Here is a 20,288-nt window from a genome sequence, read left to right on the forward strand (position 1 = left end):
CTGTCAAAGTATCTTATTTTCCAATCCATGGACACCCTATTTCAAAGCATGGATCCGCCTCTGCTTCTGATGGCACCAGCAATTCCTCATGTTAGTTATGTTTTTTGTTTTGCCAGTGATGTTAAAGACCTCAGGAAAGAGACAGTGGCACAAGGGCGTTTGCAAGATGATGTAAATGTAGCCATCAGGCAAACTGAAAAAATTGAAGAGGATGTTGTCCAAAAATCAACGAATTGATGGTATAATGACAAAATTTAATATTAAATCAAAATGTAGTGAAAAATTTGATCTTAATCCGAAATTTTTTGATTAATTTTCTGTTGGCAAGCCTCAAATGATATTCGGAGTATTTGATGCATATATACTAATTATAATTGTGTTTAGAAAAAAATTTTCTACCATTTGTTGGAACCTTTGTAATCAAGCTGTGAAGCATGTAGGCAATACGTTAGACTTGGTCTTGTTTCTTTTCTTTGTCTATGACAGAAAAAATTAAAGGATAGGTGTGGCATGTGAGGGTTGGGAGAGTTTGGATTGTAATTGCAGGCTTCTGTTCACTACATGAAATCAAAATCCGAAGGTTCATTAAGTTAAAAAGCTTCTTTCATGTTTGTGTTGCTTTACCATATATACTTAGAAAAAATATGGTAGATGGTAGAAAAAAAATGGTTAGAGACTTGAGATGGGGAATTCTGCATTTGTGTGAAAAATTTATGTATAACTATTATTTATCAAAAAATTGTTACCTTATAAAAAGAATATAACATCTTCCTATAAGATTTTAATTCTGATAAATTATTGTAAGTAGTAGAGCTTCATGACAAATACAAAAGAATAATTGAAAAAAGGAAAAAAAATAAAGGATCAGTCAACGGATGATTTGTTGATAGCACAATAAATTTTTTTTTTAATAATTACGGTTTAAATTTAAATTTTGATAATCTTAAAGGTATGCTTTGTCTGGTTGTATTCCACTAAGGATTTGAATAAGAAAAATGGTAATATCATAATAAAAGAGACACCAAAGAAATTTAAAAAAAATAAAGAAGTTTTTGATGTAGCTTTTCTCCATAGTTTCAGTTGGTCACTAAGATTTCTAGTATAAATTTTCAATATTTGTGGATAGTTGAAGCTTTTTTTTTTTTTTTCATTCGAAAGAAAGTCGATTTTTATTTTTTTGAACTCAAAAAAGAAAATTTATCACTTGCATTAATGAAATATTTTATAAATATTTTAATTCTATTATTTTTAGTATAAAAATTAACAAATTGAAATTATAATGATAAAATTAAATATTCTCCCATCTCAAAATAATTGTCTCTAATTGATTTTTGGTTAAATTAACTCAATTTTTTATAATTATTTTTAATAAAATTATAAAATTAATTTTTTTAAAAAAATAAAATTTGCAAGGTTTGAATTTCAAAATTTTTAAAATATATTTTTTAAAGTTTAATTTAACGTAATTTTTTTAAAAAAATGGAAATGAAAATTGAATTAATTGAAAAAAATAATAAAATATAATTATTTTCGGATGAAAAGAGTATTATATTATAATATACTAACAAGTTTGACTTTAATCTCAAAATTTTTCACTAATTTACTGTTAGCAAACCTCAAAAGTTATTTGAATACAGAAAGAATGATTTGATTAAGTATTTGATGCATATATGTTAATTGTGTTTAGAAAAATTTTTCTGCAGTTAGATAAAATTGGATTAATTGGACCTACATAACAAAGATCACTCAAGCCCAAATTGTTTAATAAGATAAAATTAATTGAGATGTTCACATGGACTCAAATTAAGCATAAAAAACATGATCCATTTTAATTAATTTGAACAAAATTAGGTGTCTATAATATTATATCAACTTTCTTAATTTTCTCTAATTTATTCAAACATATATACCCGGACTCTCTCAATTTTTACTAGCGCTATTGACTTGATAAACCTTACAATTCTTTTTTATGGTTTTCTCTTAGGTCTAGCTCGGACTCCTAATATTTATAAGACCTCTAACTTATCACCAAAAATAATTTTCCTTTTAAAATTTATCTTTTAATTCTTTTTATCCATCAAACAGTAAACTTTAAAAAAATTTTCGAACAAATCTATTTCAAAATCTTGAAAACTTTTAAAATCTAAATTAATATTTTTGATAAATATGTTCAGTGATTTCTTTATATAGTCATATAGGCCTTTCCATGTTTAGATTTCGTTTAGTTTTTTCTTTCCTTATCACACAAAATAAAATGTATAGTAAAAGAGTAAATGGTTAAAGAGTTGAGATGGGGAATTCTGCATTTGTGTGAAAAATCAATATGGAACTATAAATTATCAAATAATTGTTACATTATAAATAGAATAAAAAATCTTACTATATGATTTTAATTCTGATAAATTATTGTAAGCACCCCTCTTTTCCTAGTGGCACCCCTCCTTTTGAATGAAACTTGAGCCTCTTTGTAGCTGCTAGTCATCGGCGCTGCCACCAGCGCACCATAGTTCTGCCCCTTTTACAAGCCAACACTGCTTCTTTTTTTCATTTTTCCTTGAATTTTTTTTTTAAGAACTTTCTTTTTGTTAAATAAGGTAGTTTGGCATTGAGATTCTTCCCCTCGAAGAAGACTCTGGTTTTTTTTTTTAATTTTTTATGGGTTTTATTTGACAGGTTTGGATGGGGTTTTTGAGTGTGTTTTTTTTTATGGTTTTTAGGTAAAAGAATGGTGGCTGGTGATTTAGGCAATGGTGAGGGTGCGACGGTTACTAGTATGGTGAAACTGGGTTGTTGACTGTTAGATGGTGGCTAAAGAGGGTGGTTTCAATTTTTTTTTCTTTTGTGTTTTTGGTTTAATGGGTCGATCAAGGCTGGTGTTGGTGCATGCAAGCTCCTGGTGGGGCTAGTGATGGTGTTGGGGGTCCTTCGAGGTTGGTGATTGGTTCCATGTTGTTAATGTTTTGGAAAAGGGCTGGTAGGGGTCCTAGAGTGGGCTTTTGGTGAGCATGGGATTGGTACGTGTAGGGGTCGATGCGTACAAGGGCCGGTGTGGGCAAGGATAGCACATGTAAAAAGTGAGTTGTGGTGTTGATAGGTTACTAAGTAGTTTATTTCTTTAATGAAGGGAGCTTGGCTAAGGGTGTTTTGGTGGGCTTATGGTGAATGGTGAAGGGTTGTAGGCTAGGGCTAGGCTGGGTACAGGCAAGGGTGGCTATAGTGCTCGATGTTGTGTGCTTGGGAAGGGCTATCAGTGGAGCTTGGCTTTGGCTGTGAGGTTAACGAGTGTAGGAGGGACGGGTTTCAACCTTTAGGTTTTTGGGTTATGGAACGGAGGGCTGATGCTTAGAGGGTGCTGTATTAAGTAGGGGATGGCTACGGCTCGATTTGGGAAGGGATGCGGTTAAGGTTGGATGAGGTGTTTGGAGGAGCGGTGTTGGGATCTTGCAAGCGAAGGCTGGGGTTCTGGTCGAGGGTGGTGAAAGGGTTTAAGGAACTTGGGTGTTTTTTATGATGACAAGAGCCCGGTGATAGAGTTGGGGGTAGGTTGGGTTTGGTATTGGTGTGTGCGAATATTGAGCTAGGGCTGGTGATGGTGCTGGGGGTCAGCCAAGACTGGTGCTGGGCATGGTATAAGGGTGATTAAGTCTAGGACTTGGTGATCAATGAGGAAGTTTGATGCTAGTGATGAGTTTCTACGTGAATTTCCCCCCCAAGGAATTTTTATGTTTTTCTTTTAGACTTTTTAATCTGTATATCTCCATAATAGACAAAAATTGTAGGTTAGTGGAGCTAAAGCTCCTTATTGCAGGGTAGTGCTTGAGAATTTTGGCCTCACATGGCTTGAATTGACAGTCTGATTTTTGTTGTTTTTTGTTTTTCTAGCTTTTTTAATTTAATTTAAATTATTTTTTATAATTTTTCAATTAATTTGATAAATTGTAAATAATAATAATAATAATAATAATAATAATAATAAATTAAATTAAAAATGACTAATCCTAATCAAACTCAAATCAATCCAATTCTATTTAATGCTTAAACCAATTCAAATAAGAACATGTAAATTAAGCATAAAAATTGAATAAGTTCGAATTGACTAGGATGAAATTGGATGTCTACATTTATATTTATATGAAAATTAGTAAAGAGAAAATTAAAATCACTTATATATTTTTTATGTGAATGTAGATTTTTTTTATTAATTTTACATATATACATTTTCTTTTATTAATTATTTTTATCATGATCAAATAATTAATCTTTTTTATTAATATTTTATTTTTTATTAATTTTATAATTATGGTATCAATTAATAAAATTTTTTATTAAATCATCATTTTTTTTTAAATTGCTTATTTTTACACATGTGTAAGTTTTTTTGCAATATCATTATCTACATATCTCAAAATGTGTCAACATATGATACAATGGCTTTTATGATAGAAAATAAGAGGTGAGGGGCTTATTTAAATGAAATAGTAGTATAGAGACTTAATTAGATTATTTTGAATACTTGAAAGGCTTTTTTCATATTTTACCTAAACATATTAGTTGGTATTAAACTAATATAGTTAAAAAAACTCGCCTAGTGTACTAGTTTATCATGTAAACTGCCAGTTCATAATGGTTTAAAGGAGTTTAACTATAAAACTGATTTAATTACAAAATTGGAATAATTCCAACACCGATTCACAAGTTCAATAGGTCAAACTGATAGTTCGATCGATTTTGATAACTATGCATTACAATTCCTGGAGAGCATCTTTATTTTTTTCTTTTTTATTTTTTAGAGAGAATACTTAGTTGGAATATTTTTCTTTTCCTTGAGATCATGATGAATTTAATTATTTATATTCTTTCATTTATCTTAGACTTGGTGATTCATGTATCTATATTGTGTTAAATAATAAAATTATTATATTCATATTGTATTTTATACAAAAATTGTATCACAATTTATATCGACATGAAAATATAAAATATATTTTTTTGTTTTGTCAAACCTATATATAGTTATTACTAAAATTATAAACCGTGTGATCTTCATATCATATTTTTATATCATATTCATATCATATTATTGTATCATATTTTAGATTATCATGTTTAAATTATCTCTTTTAATAATTCATATTGCACCTTTAATTGAAATATATATTATGTGTCTTAATAATCTAAGATATATTAAAGTCTATAGCTCTAGGGTAGTGTACAGACTTTAGCTAACTGTCTTCCGCTTAAGATTTGAATGATAAAAAATGGTAATAATAATCATAGTAAAAAGAATCCAAAAATATTAAAAGTCTTTGATGAAACAAGAATTGCATGATATGTTTTCATACTCTAATTAAAGTATCTCTGGATATTAAAAAAATAAATTTTAAAATTTTAAATGTAAAAAAAATTTTCATATGGAATTTATTATGACATAAAAGTTATTTTTTTTAGATAGTACTGAATTTTTTAGTTTTTTAATATGTGAGGATAAATCAAGGGAGGGAAAATGGATTTTGAATCATGAATTTTTTTTGTTTGGTCATTAAATCTTGCATCTCATGGGGCATAATTTGATATTGAATTTAATCCCTTCAATAAAAACAGAACTATTAAAAAAAAACAAAAATTAAAATAAGAATTGAAAAAAAAAGAAGTTAGAAGAAAGTTAATTCAAAATTGAATCAATGATACCATATCCCACTAGCAAAAGCCGTCAAGAACAAGATGGCAATCTTGATAATATTCAAATTTCTTCGAAAGAAAAAAAATAAATAAATAAAGGTATGAACCCAAATGTATTTCTCCCAAGACAAGGAAATGATGTTAATTTGGAACCTTGTGAAGTTGTCTTCCACTAAAGGTTTGTATAATAATAATAATAATAAAAGACTTCAAAGAAATTAAAGAAGTCTTTGATGCAACTTTTCTAAGTAGTTTCAATTAGTTACAAAGATTTCAAGTAGAGCTTTTCTATATTTGGGGATAATTGATGTTTTCTTTTTTTTCATTTGAAGCAAAGTTGACTTGTATTTCATGAGTTTTCTTTGAACCAAAAAGAAAATTGAAATTAACAGAAATTTATCACTTACATTAATAGAATTTTTAAAGCTTTAATTCTAAAATAATAAATCGTTTCTTTTCATTGTCTAAATGAAAATAACAGAAAGATTAAAGTAGCAGGTGTTTATTAATGATAAAAATATTTATTATTGGATCGAATTCAAATTAAATTTAAATAAATTAATAATAAGTTTTAGATTTATGCATGTAAATATAAAGAATTAATATGCATATATATTATTTATTTATTTGTTTTTATATAATATAATTATAAATATAAAATATATATAAGTAATTATCAAATCAGACTAATATAAAAATATTATATATAAAATTAAGCTTTAACCTTAAATGCTATTCACAAAGTTTATTCATTTTTTAAAATCAACCTTCAATTTAAGTCTTAATTCATTTTCCAAACTTAATATTTATGCCAAAATACCTCTAAATTTTGAATTAATTTTTGGACGTGAATGAATAATTTGATTCTCAATATATTTACAAGCGAAGGTCACCGAAAAATAAATTAGAAAATAATAAAAAAAAATAATTGAGAAAAGAAAGAAGAAAAAAAAAAGGCTCAACAATTCAAAAGTGCATCGATGATGCCATGTCCCACTAATGAAAGCCGTGAATTACAAACCACTAGGAAAAAAAAATATAAACGGTTTGACTTAGAGTCATTGCCCCCAAAAGCCAAGAGGCTTGGGCCCTTATCTAGTTGTCTTCCATGAAGGATAGGAAAAAGGAAAATGATAATAATTAGAATCCAGAGAAATTAAGAAAGTCTTCGATGCAACATTTCTCTGCAGTTTCGATTGGCCATGGGATTTTAAGCAGAATTTCCCAGTATATGTGGATACTTGAAGCATGTTGTCATGTGAAGCAAAGTTGATTTTACGTCAATTTTGTTTTTTAATTCAAAAAGTAGTGATTGAAATAAAAGCTTCATCTCGGATCTCGAAAGTTCATATTTTTTAGGTATATTTATTGTAATGTATAAGTATATAAAATTGATTATTAAATATAAAATTATGAAATTATTATCATTTTTTAATTAAGTATGACTAATCACTTAATCAAATCTATCTCGTTTTATAAAGATTTTAGGTTTAATTTTATATTCTTTAAAAGAATAGATTTTGTTCTATAAAACTAAATCAAATCCGAGACTACGATTACGTATAAAAAAAAATTATAGTACCTCTATAACATGTATCCAAAAAAATAGCATCAATTAATTTTATGATATTCATTAAATCTTAAAATTATCTAAAAAAAATTCAAGAATATTTTCTTACCTCAAAAATATTCAAGAAAACTATTATCTCTCTTGAAAAGATTTCATTGTCAGATTCAAAGACTTTTACAAAATTTCAAATTTAATTGGAATATTTAATATCAGAAAGTATTTTTAAGTTACTCTAATATTTTGACAAAAAATTTAACATATCTTATATCATAACGTTCAAGTTCAAAAATCTACTTATTAGATAAAAAAATATGGAGTTGCTACTAATATTTTTATCTAAATGTAATTGATCACTTATATGAATCTATTTTTTTTAAAGTTATCCTAAGTTTGACTAAAAGTTTCTAAAAAGAATAGGTTTTGGTTTACATTAATAAAACTAAGTTCAAGAGTCAGGTTGCATGTAGAAAAGTTTTTAGCACTCTCACAACGCCTAAAATTAGTACTAAATTAATCTTATCTTATCTCATCTAAATCTTAGTTGAAATTGTTTCTATTCCTACATTTTGTTAATTTCTATATTTAATTATTGGAAAAAAATCATTAGGCTTTCACCAAAAAAAATTCCTTACCTCAAAAATATTCAAGATAAACTCATTATTTATTTGAAAAAACTCTGTTGTCAGATTTATTAAGTACCTTATAACAAAAAAACCAATTTACTTACATCTTTTTTTTTATTTACAAAATATTAGTTACAAATAATGATAAAAACATATTTACAAGCTTCTAATCATAAAAAAAATATATTTACACTTTTCTAAAAAAATACATTTCAATTTTTATTTTCATTAATTAAATTAATAATCAATAGGTAAAAAATAAAAACTGAAATAAAAAAACAAATAATGAATAAATAAATAAATATAGAAATAGATAAATAAGTAAAAAATAGTAAAACAAAATAATTTCATAAAAGAATTATTATCACAAATATTATCCTAAGTTACATTAGACAACAAATAAATATAACATCATAATAAATAAAAATAAAATAAAATATACTTAACTAATACTCTTAGACCAACCCGAAATAAAGCCTACTACCAAAAACATTTTGCTTGACTCTATTTACTCTATTATTATGTGTATGGCTCTCTTTCTTTTTTTTTACGTAGTGATTCTTCTTAATTGTTGTTAATTGACTAATTGCTTGTTGCCTTACTTAATTGCCAATTATTCTTGTAATCTCCCCTTCGAATTGCATATTGATTTTCCTTCTCCTTCTTTCCAAGAAGTACTTTCTTAAAACTCAAAGCTTTGTATTTCTTGATAATTTTGATTGTGTTGCTTTTTGATCTTCGTAAACTTGGAATTGAGTTCTTTTTATAAGGATTAAATCTCTTTTCAATTTGGAAATCTTTAATGCCAACTGAATATATCATGATTTTGCCAAAATTTATTTTCCTTATTTGTAGAAATTTGATTCTCAAGAATTATCAAAATCAAACTCAATATTTAAATTTCAAATCTAAATAAAATCACAATCTTTAAAAATAAAATCAAAATTTATGTTCATTTTTTTATCAAATAAAACAAAAAAAATGTAATATTTGAGACCCCATAATAAAAAAAAGACCTAATAATTCTAATTATCATAAATAAATATAGCATATGATTTGAATAATCGTAAAAGTAGTAGTGGTAGTACTTCTACTTGCTGTGATTATAAATGAATCCAATTAGTTATTAGTGATGTCTTGCTTAAGGGTGTAAATGATACATTAGTACTCATAAGTTATTCAAATTCGACTCGAGTAAAACTTAATTCGATTCGAATAAAACTTAAATTTGGCTTGAATATTATCGAGTTGAGCATAAGTTCGAGTAGCTCAACTCATCGATCAAGTCAAATTCGAACATTCTTATACCCAACTCGAGTAGCTCGTGAGCTTAATCAAGCTTTTATATTTAAATATATTTTTATTATTTTAATTAATAAAATATCTTGAACTTAAGCTCGAGCATGAATAATCGAGCTTTTGTCGAATATAAGAATCGAACTTATTTTTACATATGAATCAAGCCTAATCAAGCAAGCTCGAGTAGTTCGATTTCTATCTTGAGTCGAGCTCGAGCTAGAAAAATACAACTTAATCAAGTTCGAGCCGAGTTTTGAGCATCAAATTTCAAATCGAGCTTGAGCTCGAGCTTAATACTGTATCGGCTCGAATTCGATCAATTACACCTTTAGTTCTGTTGAAACTAAGGATGATTATGATTCGGAGAATATTTTATTTGATTTTTTAAATAATACATAAAATTATAAATTTTTAAAATCGATCGAATTTAGAACTGAATTTTCATATGATTTGGTCCAAAATGAATTTTATCAGTTTGGTTCAGTTCAATGGTTTTTTAAATTTAATTTTTTTCTTATTATTATTTTAATCTAAATTTTAATAAATTTAGATATAAAATAATTATTTTTATTTTATAAAAATTTAAAATATATATAAAACTTAATATATATATAATTCGATTCGGTTTAATTTTTTTTTTACTTTTCATTTATCGATTCGAAATTCAATCCAAAACTAATATATACATTTAATATTCGAACTTAATCTTGATAACAACTCAAAATGAGTGAAATTATTAAAATTCGTTTTAAGAGTATTTTCGTAATTTAATATTTGAACTTAATCTCGATGACACCTAAAAATGAGTTAAATTATTAAAATACCCTTTGAGATTATTTTTGTAATTTGACATTTTCAATGTCTGTTTTCTACAAAAAGCTCAAGATAATGTTTAAGTATTATTTAATAAATTTTGATGAATTGAAAATCTTAATTGCACCTTAAAAAGAGTGAAATTATAAAAATATCTTTCAAAAGTATTTTTGTAATTTAATTTTTTCGAAATCAATTTTTTCATAAAAAAATTTTAGATCATGATTAAGTATTCACATGTGATTAATTAACTAATAGAATATAAATGTATAAACTGTTGAATCAAATATAAATTTTTATTCATTTCTGATAAAATTAAACGATAACAGCTCATGGAAAGACATAAAACACTGACGCACTCGTCAACCAATAAACAAAGTCAAGCACCACAAAAAATTTTATATCCTTTTTATTTATTTACAAATATTAGTTACAAATAATGATAAAAACATATTTACAAGCTTCTAATCATAAAATAATATATTTACATTTTCAAAAAAAATACAATTCAATTTTTATTTTCATCAATTAAATTAATAATCAATAGGTAAAAAATAAAACTGAAATAAAAAAAACAAATAATGAATAAATAAATAAATATAGAAATAGATAAATAAGTAAAAAATAGCAAAACAAAATAATTTTAAAGAATTATTATCACAAATATTATCCCAAGTTACATTAGACAACAAATAAATATAACATTATAATAAATAAAAATAAAAGAAAATATACCTAACCAATGCTCTTGGACCAACCTGAAATAAAGTTTACTATCAAAAAAATTTTGCTTGACTCTATTTGCTCTATTATTACGTGTATGACTCTTTTTTTTTTGGTTAGTGATTCTTCTTAATTGTTGTTAATTGGTCAATTGCTTTTTGCCTTATTGAATTGCCAATTATTCTTGTAATCTCCCCTTCCAATTGCTTATTGATTTTCTTTCTCTCTCTTTACAAGAACTTCTTTTTTAAAACACAAAGCTTTGTATTTTTTTGATGATTCTGATTGTGTTGCTTTTTTATTTTCTTAAACTTGGAATTGAGTTCTTTTTATAAGGTTTAAATTTCTTTTCGAGTTGGGAATCTTTAATGCGAACTAAATATATCATGATTTTTCCAAAATTTATTTTCCTTTTTTGTATAAACTTAATTTTCAAGAATTATCAAAATCTAAACTTTTAAATTTTAAATTTAAATAAAATCACAATCTTTTGTTAAAAATCAAAATTTATGTTCATTCTTTTACCAAATAAAATAAAAAACACTTTGGGCTTTTAAATTTGAGCTTAAAAAATGAATTTTAAAATCCAATATTGACATGTAATATTCAAGACCTAATAATTTAAAAAAGATCCAATAATTCTAATTATCATCAATAAATATCGCATATGATTTGTATAGTAGTAGTAGTAGTAGTACTTTTACCTGCTGTGATTAGAAATGAATCCAATTAGCTGTTAGTGATGTCCTGCTGAAACTAAGATGATTATGACTTGGATAAAACTCGATTTGATTTTTTAAATAATATACAAAATTTTAAAATTTTAAAATTGATATAAAATAAAATTGAATTTTCATACAATCTGATCAAAATTAAATTTTATCGATTTGGTTCAATGGTTTTTTAAATTAAATTTTTTTTTTGTTTCTTGTATATTATTTTAATATAATTTTTAATATATTTAAATAAATTTAAATATAAAATAATTATTTTTATTTTATAAAAATTTAAAATATATAAAATTTAATAAAAAAATATAATTCGATTCAATTCTTTTTTTTTTCATTTATCGATTTGAAATTTAATCTAAATCTAATATATACATTTAATATCAAAACTTAATCTTGATGACACCTTAAAAGAAGTAAAATTATTAAAATATCCTTTAAAAGTATTTTAATAATTTGATATTTTCGAGATCCGTTTTTTACAAAAAGCTCAAGATCATGTTTAAGTATTATTTCATAAATTTTAATGCATTGAAAATCTTGATTGGACTTAAAAAAGAGTAAAATTTTTAAAATACACTTTAAGTGTATTTTTATAATTTAATTTTTTCAAAATCAAATTTTCACAAAAAATTTTAGATCATGATTAAGTATTCACATGTGATTAATTAACTAATAGAATATAAATGTATAAACTGTTGAATCAAATATAAATTTTTATTCATTACTGATAAAATTAAACGATAGCAGCTCATAAAACACTAACGCACTCGTCAACCAATAAACAAAGTCAAGCACCACAAATAATTTTATTGACCCCAGACATCAATATGCAAAGCGCAACTCCAAAGTCAAACCATTAACACCAAATTTAAAAAAAAAAAATAAAAAAGAACAGATTTAACTAGGCAGACAACCGATAGATGATGTTATCCAAATTGTAGCATCTTACATGATTGTACAAGCTGACGATTCTTGTTCACTCAAGTCATAACGACAACAGCTTTGAGAACTGCTGCTGCATCTTCCACAATAACATGATCCACCACAACTGCTACGGGAAAAGTTACCGCATCGCTTACATGAAATGCCATTGCAGCCTCTGCAAGAAAAGCTGCCGCACCCTTCACAACACCGGCTGTAATACCCACTAGAAGACCAGCCATTGCATCTACTACAAGAAGAGCTTTCGCACCCTTTACATGACCAAGGCCAACTATTACACCCACTACAAGACTTGTTATTACATCCCTTACAAACGTTGCTACTACAATTACTACAATACCAACTGATCCACCCATGACCTGAGCAACTTTTGCACCCACTACCACCACACCCATTACAGCACATTCTTTTTCCACAATTCTCTGAGCATGCAAGTGGGAATGAAATACATTTACTCTTGTCGCATTGGCCTTCACGATGCCACGTATGGCATTCCATACAAAATATTGCTATTATGTTAATTTTGTCATCTTTCTTCTCAGGCTCGTTTTTTTCTGTTGTTTTAGTCGAACTAGTAGGCTTGGCAGGCGTTTTAATCTCGATATGACCTAAGCAGCTTTTGCACCCACTATCCCCACACCGATTACTGCACATTATTTTCCCACAATTCTCAGTGCATGCAAGTGGGAGTGAAATACAATTACTCTCGTCGCATTGGCCTTCATGATGCCACATATGGCATTTTTTACAAAATATCCCTACTATGTTAATAATTTTGTTATCCTTCTTCTCAGGCTCTTTAGGCGGTGTTGGTTTAGGCTTAGGAGGAGGAGGTTTCTCTGGCGGTTTAATCTCAATGCTCGTTATGCAACAACCAGCCTTGCGCCATATCTTGCTCTTCATACACTCGGGATTGCCGGATACCACAGTGATCGTCACCGTATTTTCCTTCTCATCGTATTTCTGGTCTCTTATTTCTGTTCAATACCATTACATCACACATAAGCTTAATCGGTCTTTAATTATGTTTAATCTCCCAACACTTTTTTGTTCATGCATATACACAAGCATAGTGAGAAAAGGAGAGATTGATGATCAGATCACTTGCCTGGAAATTTACAGAGTACTTTCTTGACTTTCTTATAACAGCGGTGGCACTGAAGGTCTACTTTCAACACCATTGTTGTGGCCTATAACAATGCTCTTACTTATCAATGAATATGATAGTTCAGAAAAATGTAGTGATATGTTATATCAAACTATACAGTAAATTAAGAGAGAATTAGTACAATGTTAACCCATATAGAATAATTAGAAAAAGTATATGGTATTTCGTGGTAGTTTTTGCACCAATATATAATACGTACAATTGATAGGTGGGTAAAAAAATGCATCAAAACTATTATCTACTGCTATTAAGACGTGAGAAGCGATTCACACATATAATGGTCATTCGCGACCTAAAATAGTAGCACAACAAAAAATAGTTGCAAAATCGGATTGCTATAGCCATTATCAAGTCTTGTTAAAAGCTACAAAAAAAAAAAAAGAAGAGAAAAACAAACCCTAAACAACAACAATCAATCAACAACAACTTTATGTTTCAATTTATAAATAAAAAAAATTAATTTAAGAAAATAATAAGATATTCACTTAAAAGTACCATTTTGTTACATAATAGTGGTAGGGTTTTTTCTCTTCTTCCGTCTTGATAGAGATGAGACGAGATTTGAGGATAGAATTGAAGCAAAGGGTATAGGTCTTACATGGAGTGGTTTGTTGTGCTAGGTTTTGGGCAGGTCTATCATGAGAAGGGGAATTTATAGGGATGCAAAGAGGTTAGATGGGGAAGAATGGGGATTGAAGTAGGTAGAGAAGAAACAAAGGTAATCGGGTCAAGTGAGGGCCTTTAAAAGTAATAAAATTAGTTTTTATTGTTTAGATAAAAAGTTGAGAGGGGAAGTTTGGTGGGAAATAAGAATTTAAGAAGTTTTTTATTTAGATTGAAATTGAGAGAGAATGAAAGATGATAAATAGTAAATTTATTTTTATAAATGTTTTATATGTAAAAGTATTATTTAAAAATAATTAATTTTACATTAAAATTTTGTTATAATTAACTTTATTTTTAATTGCTTTTCCTTGTTTAATTAAAGTTAAGTTGCTAACTATTGATTTAATTTGCTAATTGATAAAATAATTTTCATATATTATATTTTTCAATTAATTTTACATATGATATTATACTTTAATTCTATATAGTTATATTAGTCATGCTTGTAAAATTCATGGATATCTTATCGAATAACTGTTAAATGAGAATATTGACTATTAAGCTATAATTTAAAAATTGTTAATAATTGATTTTATCATAAAAAATGCAATTAAAATGTCTTAAGATTTTTTAAAAAATATAAAATAATATAATATATCAAATATATATTTTAAATAATATAAAATAATAGTATTTATTTTATTTATGATGAGTTATGCAAAAATTAAAAAAAAAATTACGATCATGATAAGCATAAACCATTATCGTATTTGTTATATCCATAACCACAACAAATTTTATAGGACCAAACAATAATCACAATTTAAATTTCTATATATGAAAATCATCTATATATATAAATAAATAAATAAAATGTGGAACCTTAAATATGGAATCTCGTACATCCAATTATTGGCTTTGCATATGCTGGATTGAGAGGCGCTTCTGACCTACCCGTGAACTTGATCAAAATAAAATTTCTTATCACTACCTAACAGGCTCAAGTTTAATTGGACCCAGATTCCATGCAAACCACCTAACCCAACGCTGTTTTATAGTATGAAAAAGAACTTACGCACCACGGCCATCACTTTCCTTAAAGACCACGTGGTAAGATCTTGTTGGAAGGAGCATCTCCATGAAAAAGGACAAAAGGTTTTGGCCCTCTTTTTTATTATATTTTTCTTTTAGGTTTTATTGATTTCAGCTATTTGAATACATTTTTACTGTACAGTAACTTTTTTTATTAATAGATCAATAATCTGCTTTGATAATTTTACAAGAATTTTAATTTAGAGGATTCATAGTACTATAGTAACTATTAAAAGTACTAACTTATGTCACTATAAATCATGATATAAAACTAAGAATTAACTCTAGACAAAACCTGAGATAAAAAGGAATAATAAAAAAAAATTTAAAAATTTATAATTTATATTTCACAAGAGAAGTTTTGAACTCCTCGATGCCGTTTGAATGAAAGAGTTACAACCTTATATAGACAAAGAACAATAAAGGGATAGGGCCAAAACATTATTATAGGAGTTCAAGACAAAGACTTAAATCATAAACAAACTAACTAAAGTAACTTTAATAAAAAATAATATATTCTTTTATTTATAAAAATAACTTTAATAAAATTGACATAAAACTTAACGTAAAGTTAACACAATACAAAGTCAACATAAAGTAAACAAACTAACTAAAGTAACTTTAATATAATAATTTTAATAAAGAGGATTATATTACTTTATTTATCAAAATAGTTTTAAAACTGACATAAAACCTAACATAAAATTGATATAACACAAATTGACATAAAGTTGGAATAAACATAAAATTGATGCTAACACTCAGTTGATGTAGACAAAACGTTGATGTTGACAGGAACATAGACAATGATATGGACAAGCTTGTCATGATTTGTTTTTTTTTTTATTTCTATTTTCTATTTTATTTCATGCTATATCTATGCCAATTTGTTTTTAATTCGAAAAAAATTCCATGTTCTTATAATTTTATTGCTGTTGATCTTTATTTTTTTTATTTAAGGTTGATCTTTAATTTTCCTTTTGGAGTTGATGATGCAAAAAGTCCACACATCTTAGTTTAGAGACAAAACTCAAATCAATCAATCATACAAGCAAACCGAGGTATAATTAAATCATAAATTATTTATACAAGATATAACAATTAAATGTGATTCAATCTAATAAAAAATAACTTACATCTACAAATAAGACAAAAGATCTATTAATTGTTTGAACATGTTTGACATTCAAGTGAGCAAAAGTAAAATTAAATCATAAATTATCTATATAAAAGACAATAATTTAACGTAGTTCAATCCAATCCAAAATAGCATACATCCACGGATGAGAGAAAAAAATCAACTAATTGTTTAAACATATTTGACATTCAAGTGAGTGGAACCAAAATCAAATCATAAATCATCTACACAAAAAATAACAATTTAACATTTTTCAACCTAAATCAAAGTGACTTATACCTACGAATGAAAAAGAAAATTTACTAGTTGTTCGAATATGTTCGACGTTTATGTAAGTAGAAATTAAATGCTACACTGTTTAATATTTAAAATTTAGGATGGCATTTCGTTAAAGCTAAGATCAAATCAACATGGAAATCTGGATTTCAGGATAAGGGAATATATCGTGCGAGAGTGTCGGTGGTCGTTGACGTAGACCAAAAGACATGCCCCCTGCTTCCTTCGTAATTGGTTGCTGTCTCTCACACGTCTCTTTATGGACGTAAATGATTAGGATACAAGGTGGATAAATATGTTTTTTATTTTTAAAAATTTTTTATATTATATTAATATTAATATTTATATATATTTAATGAATATTTTAAATTTATTTTATTTTTTAAAATATTTAATAGGTATAAATAATTTTTATATTTATAACCTCTTAGAATTAATAAAATATAAATTTATTTTTTATTTGTATATTTAAATAATTTTTAATAAATATCTATTAATATATATTTTAATAAAAATGTATTTATTTTAATTAATATAAAATAATAATTTATATTATTTAATAAAAAATTTATTTACTAATAATATATAAATATATACGTAAAATATAAGTACGAAACAAATATTATATTACTCGTTTTCACATTTTTGCTTAATAAAAATTTAAAAATTATATCTATTCATATTCATATAGTATAATATTTATCATTATCTTTATTAAGGTAAAAAAATTAAATTCTTTATTAAATATAGATAAAATTAATATTCCTATATCTCTTAAAAGCGTCGTGCATTGAACCACTGTTTACACCGCGAATGACAAGGAAAACACCTTTCTTTTTATTTTTTATTTTTCTTTCTTTTTCTCTTCAATTCCCGCCGTGAAATTTCAGAAACAGTGAAGAAAAATTACACCTACAAAGAAACAAACAAAACTTTAACCAAACACTTAGGGACTGTTAAAGCGCACGTGACCTGCATGTGCGGTCAATTTGTTGCTAAATTCGTATAATCATTCATACCTCTAGTATAATTTCGATAGTTGTTTCTGCATTTTCATTTTTTTCAGTCTGACCCCAAAATTGCAATTTGGAGAATTTGTTTCCTCTGTTAAAAAACTGTTCCAACAAAAAGTGGTAGAAAAAAATTGTTGTTCTTGGTTTATGCATATTTGAGAGTAGTGTTGTCTCACTCTCTAAAATAAAAAGAAAAATTAAAAAAATTAAATTCTTTGAATAAAATATTAATATTTTATTTTACACTCAATTTATAATTATTTGTAACATGAAAATTTAGCTAATAAGCAAGGTCTATCATATTCCCTCTGGTGAAAAAAAAAAATTCAATTTATTATTTGCGATCAACAATAATTTTTTGAAGAAAAAGATGGAAAAATGCTGAAGTAATGTATTTAAAAGTTTTCAATCTATATCAACATGACAAGTGAACACTTTTAGAAAAGGCTAGCTAGTTCACTCGATAACTTTGTAGTTTCCATTTAAGTTTGTTAAAGTAAAAGGGTCTGGTAATGAATTAAGATGCTTTTGGAGGACCTTCTTTCATTGTTTTTCTTTTTTTAATTGTTCCACGAGTTAATTCTCATCAGCCAACGTTTCACACTTCTTCAATCACCATCAATATTTATTATGCATACATAACTCATTATCTCCATTATATATAATATGTTTTTAACATAAATGAAACAAATTATAAGTACATAATATAATTTGGGAGGTTTCGATTGAAGTATACATGTCCATAGTCTGAGCTAATTAATTAAACAAATCTCGTATTGGTTGATACTTTTCCCTGTAGTTTCAATTGAATTGGGAGATTTGAAGCAGAGTTTCAAAATTTGTGGTCAATTGAAGATTTCCTATGCATTTACATCTTAGCGATACCCATCCCTCTTGCCATTACACTTTTATTTGCATATAGATTCGTACCAAACATGTGAGGTATTATTTGTTTTGACTTGAAAGTTTTACAGTTTTATCCCACAAAAAATATCTTCAAAGTTTGAGTTTAAATCTCTCTCTCTCTCTCTCTCTATATATATATATATATCATAGTAAAACTTCAAATTATTCTGAGAAGAAATTGGAACATTACAAATTCCTCTTGTTAAAGCTTGATGGTGACATCAAACCAAATGCAAAGCATATAGATCTACCGAATCATACCAACTGTTGGGCAAGTCTAACACAAAGCACACACAGATCACAGAATCACACCAGATTTTAGGATTCTAGAGGTGGCTCCCATTATGTAGCTCTTTGCTCCCGCATGATTTTAGAGGTAGCTTCTATGGTGTAACACTTAGTTCTCATTCGACTAATGATAGCTCTAATACTGTTTGTAAAGACTCGCATCTAATCTGATAGATATTGTCTACTTTAACCCGAAGGTGTCATGGTTTTGTCCTATAAAAGGTGCATCACAAGTTTGGATTTAAGCCTCTACATATATATCATAGTAGAACTTTAAATTATCCCAATGTGGGATTGGGAACTTAGATAATTCTATTTTTAATCTAATTTGTCACACCCCAAACTCGAGGATTTAGGATGTAACAATGTCGCATACTCATGAAACAAATCTCACAAGAATGCAAGGCAACAGATATCAAACTAAATCAAAATCTCTAATAATCTCTAAAATAATAATTTATAGAATCTCAAGTCTACAAAATTATATTATTTGCAAGTTGGTTTGAATATACTAAAATTCTTACTAACAAATCTTTTAGAATTAATAATAAAATATTCACTTGAAAGATATATCAAGCTAAAAATAGATGCTAATTTTGCTAATCCAAGTAGTTGTCAAGATTAAACTATCTAAGATATCAACATTGAAATCTAAAAAAGTAAAGAAATTTAAAAAAATGAGTACGATGACTCAGTAAATAATTGATATCCCCTCAGTTGAATTAAGCATATCATAAAATATTTAGATCAAAACATTAACTAAATGATTCAAAAATATTTTAAGTAATCTTGTATTCACAAACATATAATACTAGAAAAAGTTGTTTTAGCAACACTTAATGTCATTGCAAAATAACAATTTATCATTGCAAAAATCTTTTTGTAACGACCAAAAATCATTGTAAGGTTGTTGCCCGTACTTCCATTATTAAAAATACACACAACAATTTTCATTGTTTAAAAAAATCATCTTAAAAAATATTTATTGCAATGATTTTTTGTTGTTAGTAAATAAATTATATTTTAAGTAATAACTCAACGTGGTTGTGAAATCATTTTTTTGACATCCACATATTTTGTTGCTAAAACTTTTATGTAACAATATTATTTTAGTTGCTTAAAATTTTTGCAACACTATTTGTTTTGTTGCAATAGTTAATTTAATAACAACAATAATTATTATCAAAGTTCTTATTAAACCACAATTTTATTGTTTTTAATTTTAATTTCAACGATTTAAAAAAATTTAATAACCAATATTATTGTTGCAAATAATATTTGACAACAATATTTATTGTTATAAATAGAAAACAAATATTTAGCACTAATTATATTAATTTTAAAATGTTTATTTAAATACAACAAAAGAATTTGAAAAATTCATACAAATATTAAAAAATAGAAAATAATATTAATTTGAA

The 20,288-nt window shown here is 26.3% G+C and overlaps 1 protein-coding gene across 1 annotated transcript; it reads right to left on the bottom strand.

Annotated features, from left to right (window-relative positions):
• Nucleotides 1–12,133: 12,133 nt before the first annotated feature.
• Nucleotides 12,134–14,162, bottom strand: LOC149519124 (uncharacterized). Its single transcript, XM_089760331.1, has 3 exons — nt 14,044–14,162; nt 13,489–13,570; nt 12,134–13,357 (listed from the first exon to the last, which is right to left on the bottom strand). The coding sequence occupies exons 1-3, from the start codon at nt 14,044–14,046 to the stop codon at nt 12,384–12,386; spliced, it is 1,059 nt and encodes a 352-aa protein (XP_089616457.1). The 5' UTR covers nt 14,047–14,162; the 3' UTR covers nt 12,134–12,383.
• Between the last annotated feature and the right edge of the window lie 6,126 nt (nt 14,163–20,288).

The sequence above is a fragment of the Durio zibethinus genome, chromosome 4 (assembly GCF_047325235.1).
Source record: "Durio zibethinus cultivar Kanyao isolate XHJ-2024 chromosome 4, ASM4732523v1, whole genome shotgun sequence".
Lineage (NCBI taxonomy): Eukaryota > Viridiplantae > Streptophyta > Magnoliopsida > Malvales > Malvaceae > Durio > Durio zibethinus.